Source organism: Ochotona curzoniae, unplaced genomic scaffold (genome assembly GCF_017591425.1).
Source record: "Ochotona curzoniae isolate NIBS_2020 unplaced genomic scaffold, NIBS_Ocur_1.0 patch426, whole genome shotgun sequence".
NCBI lineage: Eukaryota > Metazoa > Chordata > Mammalia > Lagomorpha > Ochotonidae > Ochotona > Ochotona curzoniae.
The window spans coordinates 102,174-122,453 of record NW_024467002.1 but is presented as its reverse complement, the minus strand read 5'-3'; the positions used below and the strand labels follow the sequence as shown (position 1 = coordinate 122,453).

At 55.0% G+C, this 20,280-nt stretch overlaps 1 protein-coding gene across 2 annotated transcripts; it reads right to left on the bottom strand.

Moving 5' to 3' along the window:
* Positions 1 to 1,136: 1,136 nt before the first annotated feature.
* On the bottom strand, positions 1,137 to 19,749 carry LOC121167777 (ATPase WRNIP1). Of its 2 annotated transcripts, none has more exons than XM_040997365.1 (7): positions 18,929 to 19,749; positions 17,045 to 17,236; positions 15,651 to 15,892; positions 6,742 to 6,971; positions 3,382 to 3,537; positions 2,791 to 2,870; positions 1,137 to 2,241 (listed from the first exon to the last, which is right to left on the bottom strand). In XM_040997365.1, the coding sequence occupies exons 1-7, from the start codon at positions 19,721 to 19,723 to the stop codon at positions 1,966 to 1,968; spliced, it is 1,971 nt and encodes a 656-aa protein (XP_040853299.1). In that variant the 5' UTR covers positions 19,724 to 19,749; the 3' UTR covers positions 1,137 to 1,965. The 2 variants fall into 2 exon arrangements, with proteins under 2 accessions (XP_040853299.1, XP_040853300.1); XM_040997366.1 differs by having other exon boundaries at positions 15,651 to 15,832.
* Between the last annotated feature and the right edge of the window lie 531 nt (positions 19,750 to 20,280).

Here is a 20,280-nt window from a genome sequence, read left to right as displayed (position 1 = left end):
CACACACATATACACACGGAGAGGAACAGTCAGAACAAAAGGGAGCTCTTAAAAATTAAAAACCAGAGCACAATGGGGTAAAAATTCAAAGTAAGGAACTCTCTCAGAAATCAGGACAGAGAAAGCAAAGGACGAGAGGATGAGTTCTCAGCGCACACCAGGAGGCCGGGGCAAGGGGGCCAGTGCAGCTCCATGAGGGTCTGAGGCTTAGGGCATGGCAGGCGACTGCAGGCGCATCTGGGTCCTGCACTACCCTCTGCCTCTAGCATGCACTAGCTGAGGTCCGGAGGAAGTTACTAGCCCTTCCTGTGCCCTGCTCTCCTTGCCCCGATAAGCAGGATTCAGCTCATTAGTCTATGGAAAGCGCTTAGAAGCAATGAAGGACACACAGGAAGCCTGGGATCTGCCCATCAGAGGCTGTGACGCAGGCAGAGGCAAGGCAAATGTCCTGAAGGATCATGTCAAGAAGCCTGGACGAGATGGCTGAGCAACAGCGCTAACTATACTGGGGACCCTCCCAGGTAATCACAAGACCCCTGCAATGTGCCGTCTCCAGGCTCACAAAGCTACTCAAAGTGCCAACAACCAGGGCAGGAGGTCACTTCCAAAAATCAGGTGCTCTTACTCGGCAAAGGCTCAGGTCCCGGAACAACAGCTGCTCCCGAGGTGGCAGGTGCAAGCCCAGAAGGCATCATAGCAAGCAGGCAGAGAGCTGGCCACTGTAAGCTGGGGTCCTCCCGTCGGCCTCTACGTGAAACGACGGCCAGTCGGACAGTGGGGCCAGTATGGTGACGTAACCGGCTGACCCTCCACCTTCAGTGCCCAGCATCTCCTGTGGACACTGGTTCGAGTTCTAGCCCCCTACTTCAGATCCCGCTCCCTTCTTATGGTCTAGGAAGCCAGTGGAGGATGGCTCAAGTCCCAAGCCTGTGCACCCATCTGGGACCCCAGAAGAAGCTCCTGGTTCCTGACTTTGGCTCAGGAGATCTGGAAGTTGAAACCATCTGAGGAGTAAGCCAGTGGACAGAAAATCTCTCTGTCCTCCTCTCTTTGTAGTTCTGCCACTGCAAATATAAAAAAAAACTTTAAAAAAAGCTATTGCATGAAAACTCAATGAAACAATTACTGACACATGATAGACTCAGATATAAATTTTTTTAAAAAGTCGGTTTATAACTGCACCAGAGTACTATGCAAGGGGCAGGAGAGGAGGGTTTGCCTCAGGAGACACGAGAAGTGACCTGGAAATGTTCAGAAATACGGAGTGGTAAGAAGAAACGAAGTCGGAGCGATGGATGGTCAGGGGACGACTGGAGTCTTACACACCATTCAAACTTTGTGAAAAAAAAAATCAATTAATTCTAAGTAAAATGTTTAAACTAAAAGGCAGACTGATTCTCTTGTTTCTCTTCACAGTGATTATTACCAAAATGCAAAGGCCACCGACGCCTGAGGCTGGGAGGCACCGAGGCACCGAGGCACTGAGGCACTGAGCGGGAGTACTTTGAAATAGTTTTATTGGCTCAGAAGACCTTTGCATATAAAAAAAATACCCAAAACACTATGCAGTATTAAATCACAATTACATTTTTTTTTTTTACCAATTGAAACTACCCAGAATATACATTTTTTTAAAGGAAAAGAAATCCTACAGAACTGAATTCTGAAGTGACATTATGACTTAAATACTATGACAAAATAGATAATTCCTTATAACATTAATTCATTGCACAAAGCTGCCAGATATTTTCATAAGCATAACCGCTGCACAGAGTGCAAATGAACACAATTTCAATGTGACACATTTAGCTGAAGTACTGCCTCCACCTACGGAACTTGTGAATTTCTGGCACAGAACGTGAGCCTGCATGAGTTGCCAGCGGGCCGGGCGAGCAGCTTCCCAGGGCGCGGAGCCTTCTTTCCGGCCCTTCTGAGGGAGGACACCTCCTCGCGACGGCGACAGGATCAGCACCGCCTCTGCTTGAAGAAGTCGACGCCCCGCAGCTCCTCGGGCAGGTACTCCTGATCCACCGGCTCGCTGTACATGGGGTTGTACTTGTAGCCTTTGCCATAGCCCAGGTCCTTCATCAGCCTCGTGGGCGCGTTGCGCAGGTGCAGCGGGACCGGGGGCAGCGGGCCCTGGTGGTTCCTCAGGCAGGCCTTGACGTTGTTGTAGGCGCTGTACACCTCAATGGACTTCGGGGCTCTGGCAAAATAGACGACGCACTGGGCCAGAAGCACCTGCGACAGAGGGCACGGGTTACTCGGAAGGGGTTGGCATCTTGTGTGTGCACAGCCCTCGGGACACCAGAGCCCTGCCACTCCGCACCGCCTGCTCTCTGTCCAGTCTGGAGTATGGCCCGGCTGACAGAAACACCCGTGACACGGGAGGCAAGCCCACCCAGAGACTCGCAGTTTTTAATAAAGAGCTTTTTGCTAAATACGATTTCTCCTTGCCCCTCAACTGCATCAGAAGCAGGAATAGGAAGCTGCTCGCTTTGGGGGTGAGCTAGCAGAGGCATTGGATTTAGCTCCTGCTCCCTCCAGAAAGCCTGCAGCGCCTGCTCGGAACTCGGGAGGCCAAGGACGACCGTCAACCATGACCTCACGGATAACCCGAGTCTCTTAGCAACAGGAGTCTAGAGTTTGACAAGGGGACTCCACAGGCCAAGCAATTTACTCAGTGGTCTGCAAACCTCAAAGAGGAAGGCAGGCCAACGTTCAGACCCACAGAAGGACAGGGTACAAGAGAAAGGAACCGAGTGGCCAAGAACAGAGCAGGTACTTTACCTCACACTCAGGCATGCCTATAAAATGACACCCCTGGTAGGCAGCAACTGCTTGTGTTAACGCAGACGGGTCTGCCAGACCTGCCATACATGGAGACAAAGCAGAGTTAAGTCACACGCTCACTGTGCTGGCCCGCCGCGGGCTGACCACAGGCCGCCAGCGCCTCCACGGGGGCCTCACTGAACCACAGCTCCGTTGTCCCTGAGCCGACGGTGACCCTGAGGGGATCCTGGGCAGTGGGGAGAATCGCCTCCTGGTGGGGGGATACTCGGCTGCTTGTGGGGGGAGAAGCAGAGGCTCTGCCCAAAAAGATAAGGAGCAGGGCCAGGAGACACATGGGGACAGCGAGAACAATGAGGGCCCAGCTTCCCAGCCTTGTCTTCAGGGAGCATCCACTCCACCCCAGGGGCTGCCCAGGGCAGACCCACTGCAAAGTCAGCTTCCAAGAGCCTGCCCTTCAGTCCTCCGCAGCAGGAAGCGAACAGGGCCTCTGTGAGCCGCAGCCCTGGACAGCACCTGCGCCCCCCACCCCCGGGCCCCACCTGCCAGATCCTGCCACCCCCCATCCCCTCTCCCGACCGGCACACTTACCGATGTCCTCACTGGCAAACCTCACCAGCCTCCTTGCCACGTACAGCGGGTCCTCTCCTCCCTCGAGCATGCGCGCCAGCCAGTAGAGCGAGGCATTCTGGTCCGAGCCACGCATGGCCTTGTGCAAGGCAGAGATGCAGTTGTAATGTTCTTCTCCTGCACACCAGAGAGAGTGTTCACGCACGGGCTCACCACAAGGGCACCTGAGCCAGCTGTGCTCACACACACAGTGTTCACACACGGGCTCACCACTGGGGCACCCGAGCCAGCTGTGCTCACACACAGTGTTCACACACGGGCTCACCACAGGGGCACCCGAGCCAGCTGTGCTCACACACACAGTGTTCACACACACAGTGTTCACACACAGGCTCACCACAGGGGCACCCGAGCCAGCTGTGCTCACACACACAGTGTTCACACACAGGCTCACCACAGGGGCACCCGAGCCAGCTGTGCTGCCACTGGCTGATCTGAACAAGGCAGGGGGAGGGGAGGTCGGGACTGGACAGCTGGCCTCCAACTGGGCATGGTGGGAGGGTGCACATTCTGGAACACGCCCTAGCACAATTCATGGCGGGGGTGTGCAGCCAGTGTAGTAAGTGGATATGTTTGAAAAAACGTTTTATACTTCACACACACACACACACACACACACACACACACACACACACACACACACACACACACACACACACACACACACACACCTTTCATCTGTCAGCTCACGCCCCGAACAGACACAGTAACCGGGAGGTCAGGCGGAAATCAGGGCCAGGCGCTCCAGCCTGGCCCCCCACACGGTGGGAGAGGCAGGTGTCTGAGCAGGATGCTGGCTGCTCGGAAGCACGGCAGGCGGCAATCAAGCTGGTGCTCTGACTTGGAAGGCAGGCAAGCCAAGGCACAGTGTAAACCACTGTACAACACTGCCCCTACATTCCCATACTTTCCTGACCATATTTTCTCTTAAAGTTGAGCTGAGGCCCGCTCCTCCCAGGGCTTCCCTGGAAGTGTGTCACGGACACTGGCTCAGAAGATGTCCCTGGTGGCATCACAGGGTTCTCACTGCTCCCCCTCCCTCCTGGTCCCAGCACCCTGTGCCCTGCCCTTCTGAAGGCTGGCACCAAAGGTATGGGGAGGGGGTATGGAGGGAAGGTTCGGCCCAACAGGGGACATACAGGAAGGGAGGAAACCAGCTCTCATCCACTTCCGGTCAAACTCACACTCCCCAGCATGGGTGACTTGCCTCTCCCCTTTACTGGGCTCAGCTGACAAGCAGCAACACCAGTAGGATGAGCAAGAGTGGGCACCATGGCCAAGTAGCCCCGGGTTCAGCCTCCAACTGCCAGCCACACATGGCCAGGGGAAGTCATCAAATACAGAACAGTCCCATTAATCCAGTCCAAAGGGCAGGTTCCTCTGGAGCACCCCGGGATGGGAGGATGAAGACACCTATGGGATCCCCAGAGTCCAGTTTCCTGGGATCGGCATTGTGGCATAGCAAGTCAAGCACCCGAGTGATGCCGTATCCCATACAGTAACTGGTCCCTGTCTTGGTCTGCTCCATTTTGAATCCAGCTGCCCGATAAAGGCCTGGGAGAGCAGAGGAAGATGGCTCAAGTGCTTAATGGCTTGCCACCCACACGGGAGACCTGAAAGAAGTTTCTGTTCCTGACCCTGTGGCCATCTGCAGCGTGAACTGGTGAATCGACAAGCTCTCGCTCTCCCTCTCTCTTTCAAAGCTGTAAATAAATAAATAGAACCCTTTTTTTTTTTGCTCCAGTGGTCAGCAGTAAAGCGGGGCTCCATACTAACACCACATCCCCAGCATGCTCCCGAGCCCGGGAAAGATGAGACCCATGCATGCCACACCAAGAGGCACCAAGAGACCAAGAGGCACAGGCACACCACAACACAGAGGGCACGGGCTGGTGCTGCGGCAGCTCCACAACCCAGGAGACCCGCATCCTGCTGGAGCACCTGGGCAGCGCTGTCCCAATAGCTTCCTGCTATTGCATCTGGAGCCAGCAGACAACAGCTCAAATCCTGGGGTTCCTGCCACCCACAGTGGGAGATCTGTGTGGAGTTCTGGGTGGGGACTGAATCAGCAAACAATCGCTCTCACTCTGCCTTTTTTTAAATAAGTAAAAATACTTTAAAACAAATGGAGAAAACAGAAAGCTTTGGTCACTTTCCCTGGTCACACAATGAGCCTACCAAAATCAAGAGCCATTCTAAAGCCTCTCCACCTCCTTTTCTAATCAGCAGGAAGGAATAACGCAGATGTGGCCCAGCCTCGGAGACCTGGAATGTCCCATTATCTGCTTCCTTTCATGGTAGAGCTTTTAAAGGTGTGGAAATTCTATTCCACAGTGACTTAGAGTGATGACCCAGTCACACAGCTGCTCAGGCCCCTGGAGTCCAGCCTAATCCGAGCGGCTCTCTTCACCTCCCTTTTCTGTTATAAAAAGATGCAAATGTGCTGTGTTTATGACATTTAATACTGCCAGATCAGATTTAATGAGAGCTGGCACCCAATCTGGTATGTGTCAACATGGTTCTACACAGAGAAGTGCACATTCCGAAATTAAAAGACTTTAACACTGCAAAACAGCCTCACCTGCAGCTCAGGTTCCAGAAATTCAAGGCTGTAACACAAACAGGGCATTTACTACAGAAGCCCTACCACCACTTACAGTCATCGCAAACGATTACTAGCGGGGTATGTACTGTGCTGTGCTGGGTAAAGCTGCCGTCTGGCGCAGGCATCCCTGTGGACACAGGCTTGACTCCTGGACCTTCTGTTTCAATCCAGCTCCCTGCTAATGTGCCTGGGAAAGCAGCAGAGAACAGCCCGCATGTTTGGGCCCCTGCATCCACCTGGGCTACCTGGGAGAAGCCCTCGGCTCCAGGCTGACGCAGCCTCAGCCATTACAGCCACTTGGGGAGTGAGCCCGCAGATCAAGAGCTCCTTTCCCTCTTGTCTGTAACTCTGTCTTCTAGTAAATAAATCTTTTTTTTTAAAAAAAAAAAAAAGAATCACAGAATTATTTACTGTCAACTGAATAAACAGATTTTCAAAACTGCCCATGCTTACAGGTGCTTCCAGAGGGTAATGGGAAAATATCGACTCGAGCTCATTAGACGAAAGTGAAAGCCACAGTTGAAAACACGAGAGCTCTTGCTGCTTCCTCACAGGGTAGCTTCCGCTTCGGTTCAGAAAGGTCAGCCATGTGTGGGAGTCAGTCACCACTGAGAGCCAGGGGCAGGCTTGGGCCCAGCTAACGGGCAGACGCCGGGTCGTGCTCACGTGTGCACACACCACGCCGACAGCTGTGCTGTCCACACGCGGACACTCACCCGCTCGGTCATACAGGATGTGGGAACGCTGCAGGCCTTCCTTCACGTCATTCTCCGTGACCAGAACTCTGCTGGGGGAGTACGTCTGCCCACTCTTCTTGCAGAACATCTTCCTGGAGCTCAGCCTGGCCAGCACCGCCAGCTGCAGTCCGTTCAAGCCTGCTCGCGCATCACCATCACTGAGGTAAGCCAGAGTGTCCACCGCTTTGTCTTCTATGAGCACCGAGGGCCTGCAACACAGCAGGGCTGGTTACTGCAAGCTCCAAGGGTCTACACACAAGCAGGGCTGGGTACTGCGAGCACCAGGGCCTACACACAAGCAGGGCTGGGTACTGCGAGCACCAGGGCCTGGACACAGCAGGGGTGGGTACTGCGAGCACCGGGGGCCTGGGCACAGGCAGGGCTGGGTACTGCGAGCACCAGGGCCTGCACACAAGCAGGGGTGGGTACTGTGAGCACCAGGGCCTACACACAAGCAGGGGTGGGTACTGCGAGCACCAAGGGCCTGGACACAAGCAGGGCCTGGGTACTGCAAGCACCAGGGCCTGGACACAGGCAAGGCTGGGTATTGTGAGGCCTGAGGGCCTGGACACAAGCAGGGCTGGGTATTGCGAGCACCAAGGGCCTGGACACAAGCAGGGGTGGGTACTGCGAGCACCGAGGGCCTGGACACAAGCAGGGCTGGGTACTGCGAGCTCCAGGACCTGGACACAAGCAGGGCTGGGTACTGCGAGCACCGAGGGCCTGGACACAAGCAGGGCTGGGTACTGCGAGCTCCAAAGGCCTGGACACAAGCAGGGCTGGGTACTGCGAGCTCCAAAGGCCTGGACACAAGCAGGGCTGGGCACTGCGAGCACCAGGGCCTGGACACAGGCAAGGCTGGGTATTGTGAGGCCTGAGGGCCTGGACACAAGCAGGACTGGGTACTGCGAGCACCGAGGGCCTGGACACAAGCAGGGGTGGGTACTGTGAGCACCAAGGGCCTGGAGACAAGCAGGGCTGGGTACTGCGAGCTCCAAAGGCCTGGACACAAGCAGGGCTGGGTACTGCGGGCACCCAGGGCCTGGGCACAAGCAGGGCTGGGTACTGTCACAATGTCCCCTGCCACATGTCTTAGCGGGGTCATAGGAGGCAGCTCCTGAAGATTCAGAAAACCCGTATCTGCGGTTTCCTGTCTCCATACTCTTTCTGAAATACCCTGTTGCCCTCAGTAAGGACACTTCGGAAGAACTCTTACAGTACAAGGTTTCTGTCCCTTATTGAGAACCCATATTCTGAACTCAGTTGAGGAGAGGGGTCTACAGACTGCCAGGATCTTGTTTGTGAGCAAGGCCTCCCACCACAGCTCTGCGGCCTCCATGGCTCTCGGTGAGCGGAGGTGTGAGGGTACGCCCTGGGCAGGTGCACACACCGAGGCTGCACAGTTCCTGGCACCACGGAGCGTGGTGAAAACAATTAGAAACGCCAGCATCTCCCTACAGAGTACGGTGAGCGGGCCTCACAGGGAGCCCACACCCCAGGAGACGCGAGATGACGTCACTTTCCAAACAGGAAACGCAGCATTGTACAAGAAGGTGAGCAGTGGCCCTGAGAGGCCTGAACCACGCAGCCGAGTTCTTTCGCTCCACACACAAGCCACGGCCGTTCCCCTGGGCACCGGAGGGCCTGGAAGCCGGTGCACAGAATCTTAGCCAGAGGCATTCTGGGAACGTTTTCATGGTGTGTATTCCTCACATAAAATCTGCATGGGGCAACTGGGAGGCACCTAGCCTGGCAACGGGCCAGAAGATTCTGACAGAACTCTCTCCAAGTATCAGGATTAAAATGTATAATTCCTTTTCTAACTCCAGACCTTCATAAAGTCCGACTATCATTAGCTCTCAGGACTGATTCAGCAGAATGGCCCACTCCTGGCCCAGCCGGACAGACGTCTCAATGAAGGGTCATTGATTCTTGGTTGAGTTGCTAGCTAGCTGCACACTTGTGTAGCAAAACAACTTCACAGTCACAGCTCTCCCGTGTCAACACCGCCTTCAGCGAGAGGTCCCTGCAGCCATGAGGGAGGCCGCGGCAGAGCCACTGCGTGTCCTGGGCTGAGGCAGGTCCCGGGGCCTGCTGGGGACACCACGGGGCTCCTCATCGCCCACCTCACCTCGCTCAGCGAATCATCACAGTAATACCACTGCATTTCACACTAACAACACTGGCGTCTGGCATCACTCCATTCGCCGTTTACCCAAGCCCATGATTCGACCGTTCCCTCTGGGCCTCTCGTCAGACCCAGCACAGCCCGCTCGTCTCAGCTTTACAGCAAGCAGCCATGACCCCCGGCCACAGCGCTGACAACCTCTGTGGCGGGTAGGTCTTTACTCAACAGCACACTCGGAGCAGGATTTCTGGAAGATAATCTAGAAGAAAATGATGGACACAAGACATTCTGCAGGAGTTGCCTAAGGCAGGTCCCAGCATCAGAAGGGCACAGCAGCAGAGGATGGATCTGAGAGGAAGGGCCCAATAATGCTGGGTTATTGTACATCACATTGTGTGTGTGTGTGTTTGTGTTGGGGCGGGGAGGAAGTGGCAAGAGCAAGAACCCAAACACCTCATTCCTCCCTTAGTACTAATAAAAGCCAGGCTGTCTCCTTGGAAAGCTTCCTAGCAACAAAAACCCTGCAGGACCACTGAGGGAAGAGAAAGGAATGGAAGAGGAGCCCTAAGCTAGCTGCTCCTAGCAGCCGGTGGCATCCTGCAAAGCTGAGCTGGGTTGCGTGTTGACGACATTTGTCAGGCTCCCTCCCCACTCACAGGTGAGCAGCCCAAGGATAAGGATTAGGCTCTAGTCTCTGCTCCACAGTGCCTGGTGTGGATTTATAGGCCTTCAATATTTACACATAAAAAATGCTTTTTAGTTCTTTTTAATATAAGGAAACAAGCAACCAAAGAAAAGCCCGTATCTCCATCACCACTGGTAACTGTTGTCTGTGGAATCTCCTTTGTGACCCACCCATACCTGTGCGACCACCGACCTTACAGCTAAACTTTGTAAACAAAATTGGCATTACACTTGTGTGTAGTTTCACATCTGTGACAACTAAACGGCTATTTGGAAAACACATGGCCTAATCAGATCTCTGAATATTTTTTAAAATGTAGATCAAGTTTTAAAAATTGACAAAGGGAGAAAAGTAATCTACTGCCAGACAACCTTGGAATGATTCTGCAGACAGCACTGTGGCAGAGCTCGTTAAGCCAGCATCTGTGACCCTGGCATTCCATAATGGAGTGTTGGCTCGAATCCCAGCTGCTCCACTTCCGTTCCTGCTCCCTGCTGATGCACCTGGAGGAGCATGTGGCAGACGGCCCAGGTGTCGGGGTCGCACAGTATTTGTGTACTTTTTCTTTTCTGTGAACTTGCCCTTTCTTTGCAGGTAGGGCCACGTGGTGCTCTTGGGACAGACAAGACGCCGCCCGTGTCTTGACCACATTTCTCACATGTAACCAAGGAACAGGAGAGCAGCCAAGCAGCACATTGTCCCACACTAAAAAACAGCACGCTGTGACTAAGCTTTTGGAAGTGGGTGCAAAGGAGCTTGCCTACTCAGACACATATCACTACCCCACTGCTGTGCCTGGGGTCGGAGGCCAGGTGCTGCTACAATGACCACCGCCTGCTCCCTCTTCATGCCATGGGAAGAACCATCTGCCAGTTTCCACCTTGTCCAAAAGGAGAGCATATTTTAGGAGCCACACGAGGCAGCAACTCCACTCAAGGAAGAAAAAGGGGCTGCTGAAAGTGTTCAAAATGGCCACACAAGTGGAGAACACTGCAGAATGTTCTAGAGGCTCCACCTATCCGTCAGTACAGCCTGGCCTGTTCACCCTAACCAAGTTCTAATGACATGATCTTGTCTTGATGGCTGATCTCCCAATGGGCAGAAGATGAGACAAGATGGTGGTGCTGAAGGGTTTGTATTACGAACTGCAAGGCCCTCAGCGAGCAGAAACTCCTACATGAAATGCCATCACTGACACCGGACTCCCAGGTGGAAGAACTCGGCACGACTCCTAGATCTAAGGACATGCTTCTAAAATGCACTGCATTTGAAAATAGCATCCCAGAGGTAGAACATAACTAAAGGATGTGAAATCTTTAGGGATGGAGGGTCCAAAATTTCACGGCATCTGATGACAGCAAAAATAGCAAATTATATTACCAGACAGCAAAAGCCACTGTTATAATGTAATAATAATAATAAAAAAAGTCCCACAATAAGCAGAGAAAATTGGTTGAAAAGAAATTCAGAAAATGCCACATTCCTAGTTAAGAAGCCAAAACCTTGGTTCCGCTGTCTCCAGCCGAGAGGTCTAGGTCTTAGCAGGGGCACAGGGGGGCTTCCTTCTTCCCTGCCAACTTTTGAGGACCTGAGTCCTGCTGCATGTCACTGCTCTGGCAAGGATACCACGCAGGTGGCTGGGAGTGTAAACTGGAGAGAAGACAGTGGAAGTGACACCTGTCAGTACACTCGGCTCGGTTAAGCTCTCCCCTGAGGCAGAACCACCTGGTGAATCCCTTCTGACTAACTGGAAGGAATATTACAGGAACGGGGGAGCGGCTGTTGGACAATGGATGGCCATCAGGCTTGAGACGGTGCTCAGGCTCGGGGGCGGTAGCCTCAGGATGGATTTACTGAGGCCCCAAAACCATCAGGTCAGAATTTAGCCATGTGTAGTTTAGAATGTCCATCGTGTGAGTGATGGGAACTCTGCTTCATTACAAGTGGCACTCCACCACCCTGAATCCTGCATAAAAGCAGGGCAATAGACAAAAGTCAGAATGCTAGCACTCACCCTGTTTTAACCTGGCGCCTAGACTTGCTCGGACACTGGCAGCCCCTTAGCAGACAGAAGCAGGTCTTCAAATATGTCCCATCGTGACCAGGCTGGGTGCTCAGGAGCACCTTACTTAACCTTTTGTGTCTCTAATCAAAAGGAGCAAATAGTGCCTCCTTTTGTCAAGCACCGAGAACTAAACAAAGCGTGTGGAACGCTTCCAGAATGCAGCCACGTCACCCAGCGCGTGCTGAGTGCTATGGACGGCAACTTTCACTTCAGTTAAGACTGGTCAACAGCCCAATCCCCAGAACTGCAGCCCACAAGGTACAGTCCCAACTCTGCTGTCTCCACGAAAAGCAGAGGGACAGCAAAGCAAGACAGAACCAAGAACATAGAGGAGTCCTCTCCCTGATGAACCCCAGGAAGGACACGTCTTCCCAAAATAACACTGCCCCCAACAAACCTGGCACGGGAGCCAGATGTTGGCTGGTGCCCTCCCTGGAAGCTGCGGATGCGACCTTAGCTGGGAACAGTCTTCGCAGGTTTCACAAAGGAAAGCTCTCAGGACAAAATCATCCTGGATGCACAGACACCCTACATCCATGACAACTGTCCCTAGGAGAAAGCACAGGGCAGCCAGGGCAGCTGGGCACAGATGGAATGAGACTGCAGCAGTGCGGAGGCTGGAAGAGCCTGCTCTCTCCTAGGGCGCGAGGCAGTGTGCCCCGAGCAGCCTGACTTCCCTCCGTGGTTGTGTTATTGTGGTAAAACAAAGTGCATAAGGTCTGTGTTTCTGGGCCCTGGCATTCCCACAGCCTCCTTTCAACGCACTTGCTTCATCTGCTTGCCAACAGCTACACACATGCACCCCGGGAACGCGCCGTCCCCCGTGCGGTGAGCCAGGCTTAGGGAAGATGATCAACATCTCAACATCTCCTCTGCGGCCACACTTCCTTCCGGCTAGCACTTCCCACGGTTCTACTGTTGTTCTTGTCTTCAGTGATACATTATCACAGAGGCAGCCAGGGCAAAACAACTGACTTTTATCAAAAACAAAAACCACAGAAAAGCTCTACAGCTGTCTTGTGGGGAGCCTCTCGTCTGGGGCCTCTCTGAACAGCAGAGCTCCGGACTTAGTTAAGCCACACTTTATGTGGGGACAGACCCTGCTTCAAATGCTCCAGCCGGTTCCGGGAGCTCCGCCTGGCTAAGGGTCAGAGGGCACTCACTCCCGCCTTCCCATTTCACCGCCCTCATGCACTCCATCAACAGCAACACTCTGTGTGTCTGTGAATACGCATGTGTCCTGGAATCGGGGCATCCACAACCCCGCCAAGCACCAAGCACTGCTTCACTCTGCAGGATTTTTACTTCTGGCTTCCAAAGCGAAACCAGTCTACAGAGCACATGCTTGGCATCATGTGACCAAAGCGCAGGTGGAACACTAGGCCTGCTGGCACAGGCATCAGGAGCTTTGTGTTTCATCCACTTCAGTTCTGCTTGCCCTTTGAGATATAACTCGGCATCTGCTTATCTAGCACGCAAAAAAGCTGATGTGATTTCACGTGTTCTAGATGCTTCTCTCTCCTCTCCACCGCCCTCGTACCTGGCTTTGTGACAGCCTGGCACTGAGCCGAACGGCTCGCTTAGCCTTGCTCATGCTGTGCCTCTCGGAAGCGCACACATGCCCTCTGACACACAGCCCACGCCTAGCAGAGGCAGGGGCAGGAGCTGCAGTTCCTGCTGGATACAGAGGTGCCGGAGGAAGACTCTTTATCTAATGGGAACCTCTCACACATGTGTGTATCCTGTGTGAGAACTCAACATTCCTCCAGAACAGTCAAGAACGGTCTTGGCAGCAGTCTCGCCAGGTTCAACACCCGGCCCCCCAGCTCCACTCCTCTCCTGCACAGCTTCCATTAGCCTAGGAATTTTCTGTAAAAGTGGTGGCTGCTCCCCAAGACACCAGAACGCAAATGCACACTCACTTTCCAGGGAGAGTAATCACCGACATCAGCACACAGACCTGGCTCACGGTGAGGATGCGTTTACAGCGGAAGCCAGCCGACAGGGGTCTGCAAGTACAAAGTCGCCTCCAGAAGTCTATGTTGCCCACAGCCATTTAGATGGCAGGTACTTTACTGAAGAGCTGCTGTCTGTGGTTCATGGTATTTCCTAGCTTAATTTCTTATCAGAAGTGCTAACAAACAGATTGGTCAATGGATCCAAGCTTAGTATTTCTAATTCACTATGTTTACTGATTGTAAAAAGGGCAATCATATTAAACAAAATGACATCTGACACCAGGCATTACCTCTAGACTGAATTAGACTAAAGTAAGCGAATGAACACACTACTGTCCTCCTGAGAGCCAGAGTTGCTGGGCACTGTGCCTGGATCAGATTCTGTCCTCTCAGCAGCTCTGCCACGTGGGGGACAGAGGAAACAATGCAGAAAAAGCTCTAACATGGACTTTTGCTAAACTGGACCTGGAAAACTCTGATAAAATGCAATTTTAGTAGATTAAGAGTCACTGTCTCATTTCTGTTTTAGGAGCTAAAACGAAATGGCAAGAGGGTTAAAAGAAAAAAAAAAGGTATATAAAATCCCAAGCATGAAATCATGGCATAAACTAAGTAAAAATTACCCCGGGAGATGAAAATACAGGATATAAAGTTGTGGACAGAACACAATAACCAGAACACAGGGCAGCCCTCCCCCCAAAAGGACAACAGCTGTGAGGACTCTTCACCTCCTCCCATGTTTTACTACACTACTGAGTCCAGCAGCAATATTCTGGCAGAGGGGGCTGCTCTGCTTGGTGAGGAGCTTGGCGCGGTGGGGAACAGGGGTCCTGAAGCCCCCCAGCAGGGGCCAGCACAGAACGCTCCTGAGCTGGAGCACGCCCCGTTGCAGCGGGGTCTCCACTTGGCTTCTGGCCACACCTCTAACAGCTCTTGTCTCCCGTGTGAACTCTGAAGTCCCCGCACCGCGCCCAGGGGTCTGCAGGCAAGTAGCTTAAGGCTCTCGGGGGGCACAGATTTTCCTTCCTACATCTGAGACAGGGGCAAATGGGAGAGGCCCGACATGCAGGGGAAGCCTGCTGCTGAAACCCAAACCCTGGCTCACAACCATGCCTGGTACTTTAATCCCCACAGAAAACAGGCTCCAGAACTTGGCCTTGGGGCAGGCCGCAGCAGCTGCAGAGTCCGGGACAGGAGGAGGGTCCTGGCCCCTCACCAGACCAGATCATGTTCCACGGCACTATGTCCTCCACACTGGGAACAAATGGCTTCCGGAGACTGCGCTCCACGACGAGTAAAGGGTTGGCCTGACTATGCGTGATCCAGACCCACTATGCAGACACCGAGTCAGTTGCAAACAGTACAGCGGCGGCCTCTGTGGTGCTCAGGAGACCCTTCCCGTCGGGGGTCGAGGCTCAGCTCTCAGTGCGCTGAAAGCCTTAAACGCGTCTGTGGCTACAAGACACAGGATTTTTTACTTCGTGTTTTAAAAATAGTATACTAGGGGCAAAAGTAAGAAAACTGGAAGATTTGTATGTTGAGTCTTCAATTCTGCTTACTCAATGAGTGAGATAAAGTCTTTCAAACAATAAGGCTTCCTCCAACCTTTTTTTAAAAGGTTGTGCTAGGAATAGATGGATGCCATCAAGGAGGACTATACTACTGCAGTAATATCGGAAAGTCAGTCAGGGGCTTGGAGTTGGGAGGTGGGAATCCCAGACCCTATGCTACTGTACCATAAAGTTAAAAAAAAAAAAAAAGCCATGCCAGGAAAGTTAACCTAAGCACAGACGCCTGTGTCCAAGAAAGAGAACAAAACGATGTCCCAGCTCAAAGACAGACGTCCCTGTCGGGGCTGCGGAATGCATCTCAACTGCACAGGTGCCCGTGTAACCGCGCAGTTTCCTCTGCCACTGTCATTACTGGCCCATCGGCAGATCCTCCCTGTCCACCCCCCTGCCTTCTGCTCCAGGCCCAGCCCTTGTGCTGGCTTCCTGCCAGGAGATTCTCCCGGCCAGCCTGTGCCCCTGGGGACTCCGCCCTGCCACTCACTCTGTGTTACTGTTGCTGCTGTGGCTCAGAGAGTCAGTGGGCCGACTAGAGTCCAGGACGTGGATTCCCAGCGAGTTGATCGCACGCATTAAAATAGTCACCATCGCCTCCACTGGCAGCTTCTCCAGCACCACCACCCGGCAGCGGCTCAGGAGAGCAGCGTTGACTTGGAAGGAAGGGTTCTCGGTGGTCGCCCCGATCAGCGTGATCGTCCCGCACTCCACGTGGGGAAGGAACGTGTCCTGGCATGGGAGGGAGACAGAAGAAGGTGACGCCCGTCAGCGGCCGCCTGCACAGTCCCAGGCAAGCCGGGGCTCCGCTGTCCCCCGGCCCTGCTCTGGATCTCCAGTCTCTGAAGGCAGCCGCGCCAAGCTGGTGAGTACAGCCCTTGCTTGTCAGGTCCTCAGCACAACTTACGGACTGCCAGTGCCTAGCCCTACCTCCGGCTGGCACACCCGCAGCTAGCTCTGAGCAAAACTCCAACTCAGTTTCAGCATAAACGACTTCTCTACTTAGAAAAGCACCCTCCAGCCAACCATGGCTGAACTGGCACAGAGCTGTATTTTGACAGCTGTTTACAGAAAGCACAAGAACGTACAAAAATATCAATATTTCCCAAGTCCCCTATTACTCCAAGTACCGAGTCAAAATGTGATTCTTCTTGACAAACTAGTGAATACTCAACTACCAGATGTCTTACGGGGAAGGCACCCTGCGAGGCTGAGTCAGGGGCCCAATGTGAGACATAAGATGCTAACATGAGGACCTCTCTCTCCAAAAGAGATTTAAGTTGGGGGGGTGGGAAGCACACACACACAGTTTGAAAGGGTTTTTGGAAATATTTTTATCTATGATTTAGTTGTAACAAAATGTTTATCAAAGAAAAAGTATGCTTGAAAAAAGTGATTTTAATGTCTCTGTAGAAGTTTCAGAATGGTGCTTAAAAAAATAATGTCCTTTTATCTCAGAAAATCATTTAAATGCTCAAACCCTGTAAGTATTCATTTCAATAAGAGCCCGAAGCCCCAGAAGACACAATCCCTACACTGTATGGGAATGCAATCAAGCACGTTAAAGTAACGACCTGGAAGCTGAACTGCTCACAACGGCTCCTGATATACGAATAAGGAAAGTTTTGTGTTAATGAGACACTAGGTCCAGAGCTGCTTTCTGGCTACGCGCAGCCCAGGGCTGGACTCAGCAGCTAGGCAGAGCAGGCCCGCTCTTGTTAACCAAACTGCACTAGCTACAGGGGAGACAGGCTGTGCTTCTCTAATGACCGGGACAAGAGGCCGTGGCAGCTGGACGCTGCTTCGGGCTCTGCGAGCGACTGCACACACCGTCTACACTCCAGCTGATGTTCACAACAAGCAGAGGTAAGGAAGTCAATCTACCTGCTGGGACTTGTTGAACCGATGAATCTCATCAATAAAAAGGATGGTTTTCCTTTTGAAAAAGCTCTTCTCATTCTGAGCCTGCTTGATGACGTCACGCACGTCGTTGGTCTTGGCATTGGTGGCAGACAATGTCACAAACCTTATGCTGTGCTTCTTGCTGCTGTTGGCTATGATGTGAGCCAGAGTGGTCTGGAAGAGACGGAGACACACGATGAAAAGCTGCCACGTCGGGGGAGGGCGGCACTGTGGGGACGGCATGCGGCAGCACTGGGTAACCAAGCAACGTGCGCTCCAAGGGGGGGGCAGCAGACACAAGACACATCGCAAACCCTTGCGAACCTTAGAGCAAATACAAGCACTCACAATGCAGCACCATAAATAAGAAAGGCATGTCACTACAACTTAGGCTAACACCGACTTTCTCTGCCTTGTCGCTAACCCCCTTGGAGGGAGGTGGTTGTCAAGATTGCTGGAATTCCAGCAGACTGGGGAGTCTTGACTTGGTGGAGCTTGGTGACAGCTGTGACTGAAGACAGAAGACAAGTCTCCCTCCGCCAGGAAGGCAGCGCGCAGAAGGCTGGGTGTGCACTGCTGGAGAACAGCTACAGCGGGGGAGGGCCGAGGGCCGTGTAGGGGAGAGCCCCGGCCTGGACTGCACGTCCACCTCCGGCGGTCCTGGTAGCACTGGCAGGGCGAGGGGCCTGGCACGCCCAGGAGCTCAAGACGCACAGGGAACTGCCACCCTTGCTTTCACCAGCACCGCAGCATAACAGTGAGAATTTTTTAACGCCAAGACTGCTTCAGTGAGCAGGACAAATCTGCTCCTGAATGGACAGGGACACTTTTACTACATCAGCCTCTGTGGCTGCTGCTTCACCTGCCCAGCCTGCCCGCCTGCTGGCCTCAAGCCCCTGGGTGACACCTGCCCAGCCCAAGCCACGGTCAGCAAGTGCCTCGTAGAGCAGCCTGGCTCACCACCCCACTTGCACTGAATCTTCTAGGAACTCACCCACCATCCCCCCAGGGACACCTGTCACTTTGGGGCACTACCAGGAGCGGAGTAGCCACTCTCACAAGGTCTACGAACAAGTAAGAATGCCACTGCTGGCCGTCCTCACTGAGGAGAAATACCTACAGCTCCATCACCACGAGGACAGTATTCCACACCCTGGTGGCTGCTGCCATTCGCTGGCGCTCACACTATCTACGGATGGAACGACTTGGAGGACCCGGCCACCTGTTCTACAGACTTCCTCAGTCTCCCCCCAAGGGCTCCTTCTTACAGTGACATGTTTTCTAGGCCCACCCTATCCGGACGCCCTTTATGCGAATTCCCAAAGTGCATGGGACTGAACACCAAAGCCAACCCGGCCGCCTCCTCAAACCCAGAGCAGCGTGAGAGAACTGAGAGAAGGCATGAGGCCAAGGACTCCTGGGGGTGAGCTCTCCCTCGCGCCGGCCTGCTAATGACACTCTAAGACCGGAAGGAAAGAAAAAGACCTTTTATTTATTTTTCCCCCCCAAGGGGTACTCTTCAATATGCAAACGGCCTTCTACAATTTGCGTGGCACTGCTGTTGCTTGAGGACCTGGGTCGTTGGACTCCCTGGCAGAGGGGTAAAGCGGGGGGAAGGGAGGCAGGCACTGTAGTGCCAGAGCAATTCCAATCCTGGAGTGCGCGTCTTCCTTCCCCAAACGACCAGCAGGTGCATCTCAGGGCTTCGGGGGTGGGATGGGAGGGGAGGGCGTGCCTTCCTGCACACTCACGACAACCTGCAGGCCCCCGGGGCTCTCGCGGCCATCGGCTGCACACTCACTCACTCACACACACACACGCACACAGCAGGAGCGTGCACGGTCGGGGCGCCAGGGCGGCACTCACCTTGCCGCAGCCCGGGGGCCCCCACAGGATGAGCGAGGGGATCTCGTTGGCCTCCAGCAGCGAGCGCAGCAAGGTCTCCTGCCCCACGGCCCTGCACTGGCCGAAGTAGTCCTGCAGGGTGTCAGGCCGCATCTTGTCGGCCAGCGGCTTGCCTTCCAGCATCTGCCGGATCTCCTCGGCCGCCGGCGCCCGCGAGTGGGGCCGGCCCGCGCCGCCCGCCCCGAAGGCCACGGCGGCCGCGGCGGCAGAGGCGGCGTCCGCGTCCCACTGCCCCGCGTCCTCCTCGCCGTCCACGTCCGCGTCGCCATCGCCATCGCCCACCGCCTCCTCCTCCTCCTCGGGCGCCTCGGCCTCGTCCCAGCTGCGCGGGGACGCGCTGCCCGCCGCGCCCGCCGCGGCCGCCGGCCTCTTGGCCGAGCCCTTCCTGCCGGGGCTGCCGGAGCGCGCCACCGGGAAGTCGGGGATGAGGCGGGCGCCGCTGGGCGTCGGGGGCGCGTCGTAGCTCTCGCGGCTCTCGGTCTCGCCGCCGTCGTCGGCGTCCTCGGCCTCGCCCTCGCTGCTCTCGGCCGCCGTCGGGGTGGCCGGCTGCTTGAGCGCCGAGCTCTCCGACAGCCGCCGCCTCTTGGCGCGCTGCGGCCCGGCCGCGGGCTCGGCGTGGCCCGCCGGGTGCAGCAGCAGGCAGCGGTCCAGGTGCGAGTTGATGTGCGCGGCGGGCATCATGTGCTGGCACACGGGGCACTGCACCTGGTGCAGCTGCGACAGGAACGGGTCGTCCTCCGGCCCGCTCACCTCCATGGCGGCTGCAGGCGGCGGCGGCGGCGGCGGCGGCGGCGGCGGCGGCAGCGGCAGCAGCGCCCGGCGCTCGCCCAGGCCTCCAGGCCCGCCGCTAGGCCCCGTGCCGCGCGACCCTCGCTCGGGGAGGCCGGGGGAGGGCGCCGCTCATGCCCCGCGTGCCCAGCTCCCGCGTCCGCCCTCTCGGCCGGCCCCCGGCGACGCCTCACGCGCCGGCGCGCAGACCGGTGCGGCCCTCGCTCGTTTACCCCCGTCCCCTGGCAACGCGCGGCACGTCGGGAAATGCAGTCCGGGAGCGGCTGGGCTCCGCCCCAATCGCCGTCGGCCGGGGCCGCGCGGCACGCTGGGAGGTGTAGTTCTCAGTCGGCCGCCTGGGTCAGGAGCTACCGCTTCCGGTCCGCTGAACCGCCTTTTTTTTTTTTTTTTTTTTTTTTGGCGAGGGGCTGGCTGGCGATGGCGCGTGCGCGTGCGCGGGGAAGGAGGAAACGCCCACCCGCTGGAGCAGGAAGAGCCGGATGGGGGACTGGAACCACAGAAGTTCAGACAGCTGCATGTGTCTG

Coding starts and splice junctions, on each gene's coding strand:
- LOC121167777 (XM_040997365.1), bottom strand. CDS start 19,723: ATGGAGGTGAGCGGGCCGGAGGACGACCCGTTCCTGTCGCAGCTGCAC. Junction 15,893..17,044: donor GGTTCAACAAGTCCCAGCAG/GTAGATTGACTT, acceptor CTCCCATGCCAG/GACACGTTCCTTCCCCACGT. Junction 2,242..2,790: donor TAGGCATGCCTGAGTGTGAG/GTAAAGTACCTG, acceptor CCTCTGTCGCAG/GTGCTTCTGGCCCAGTGCGT.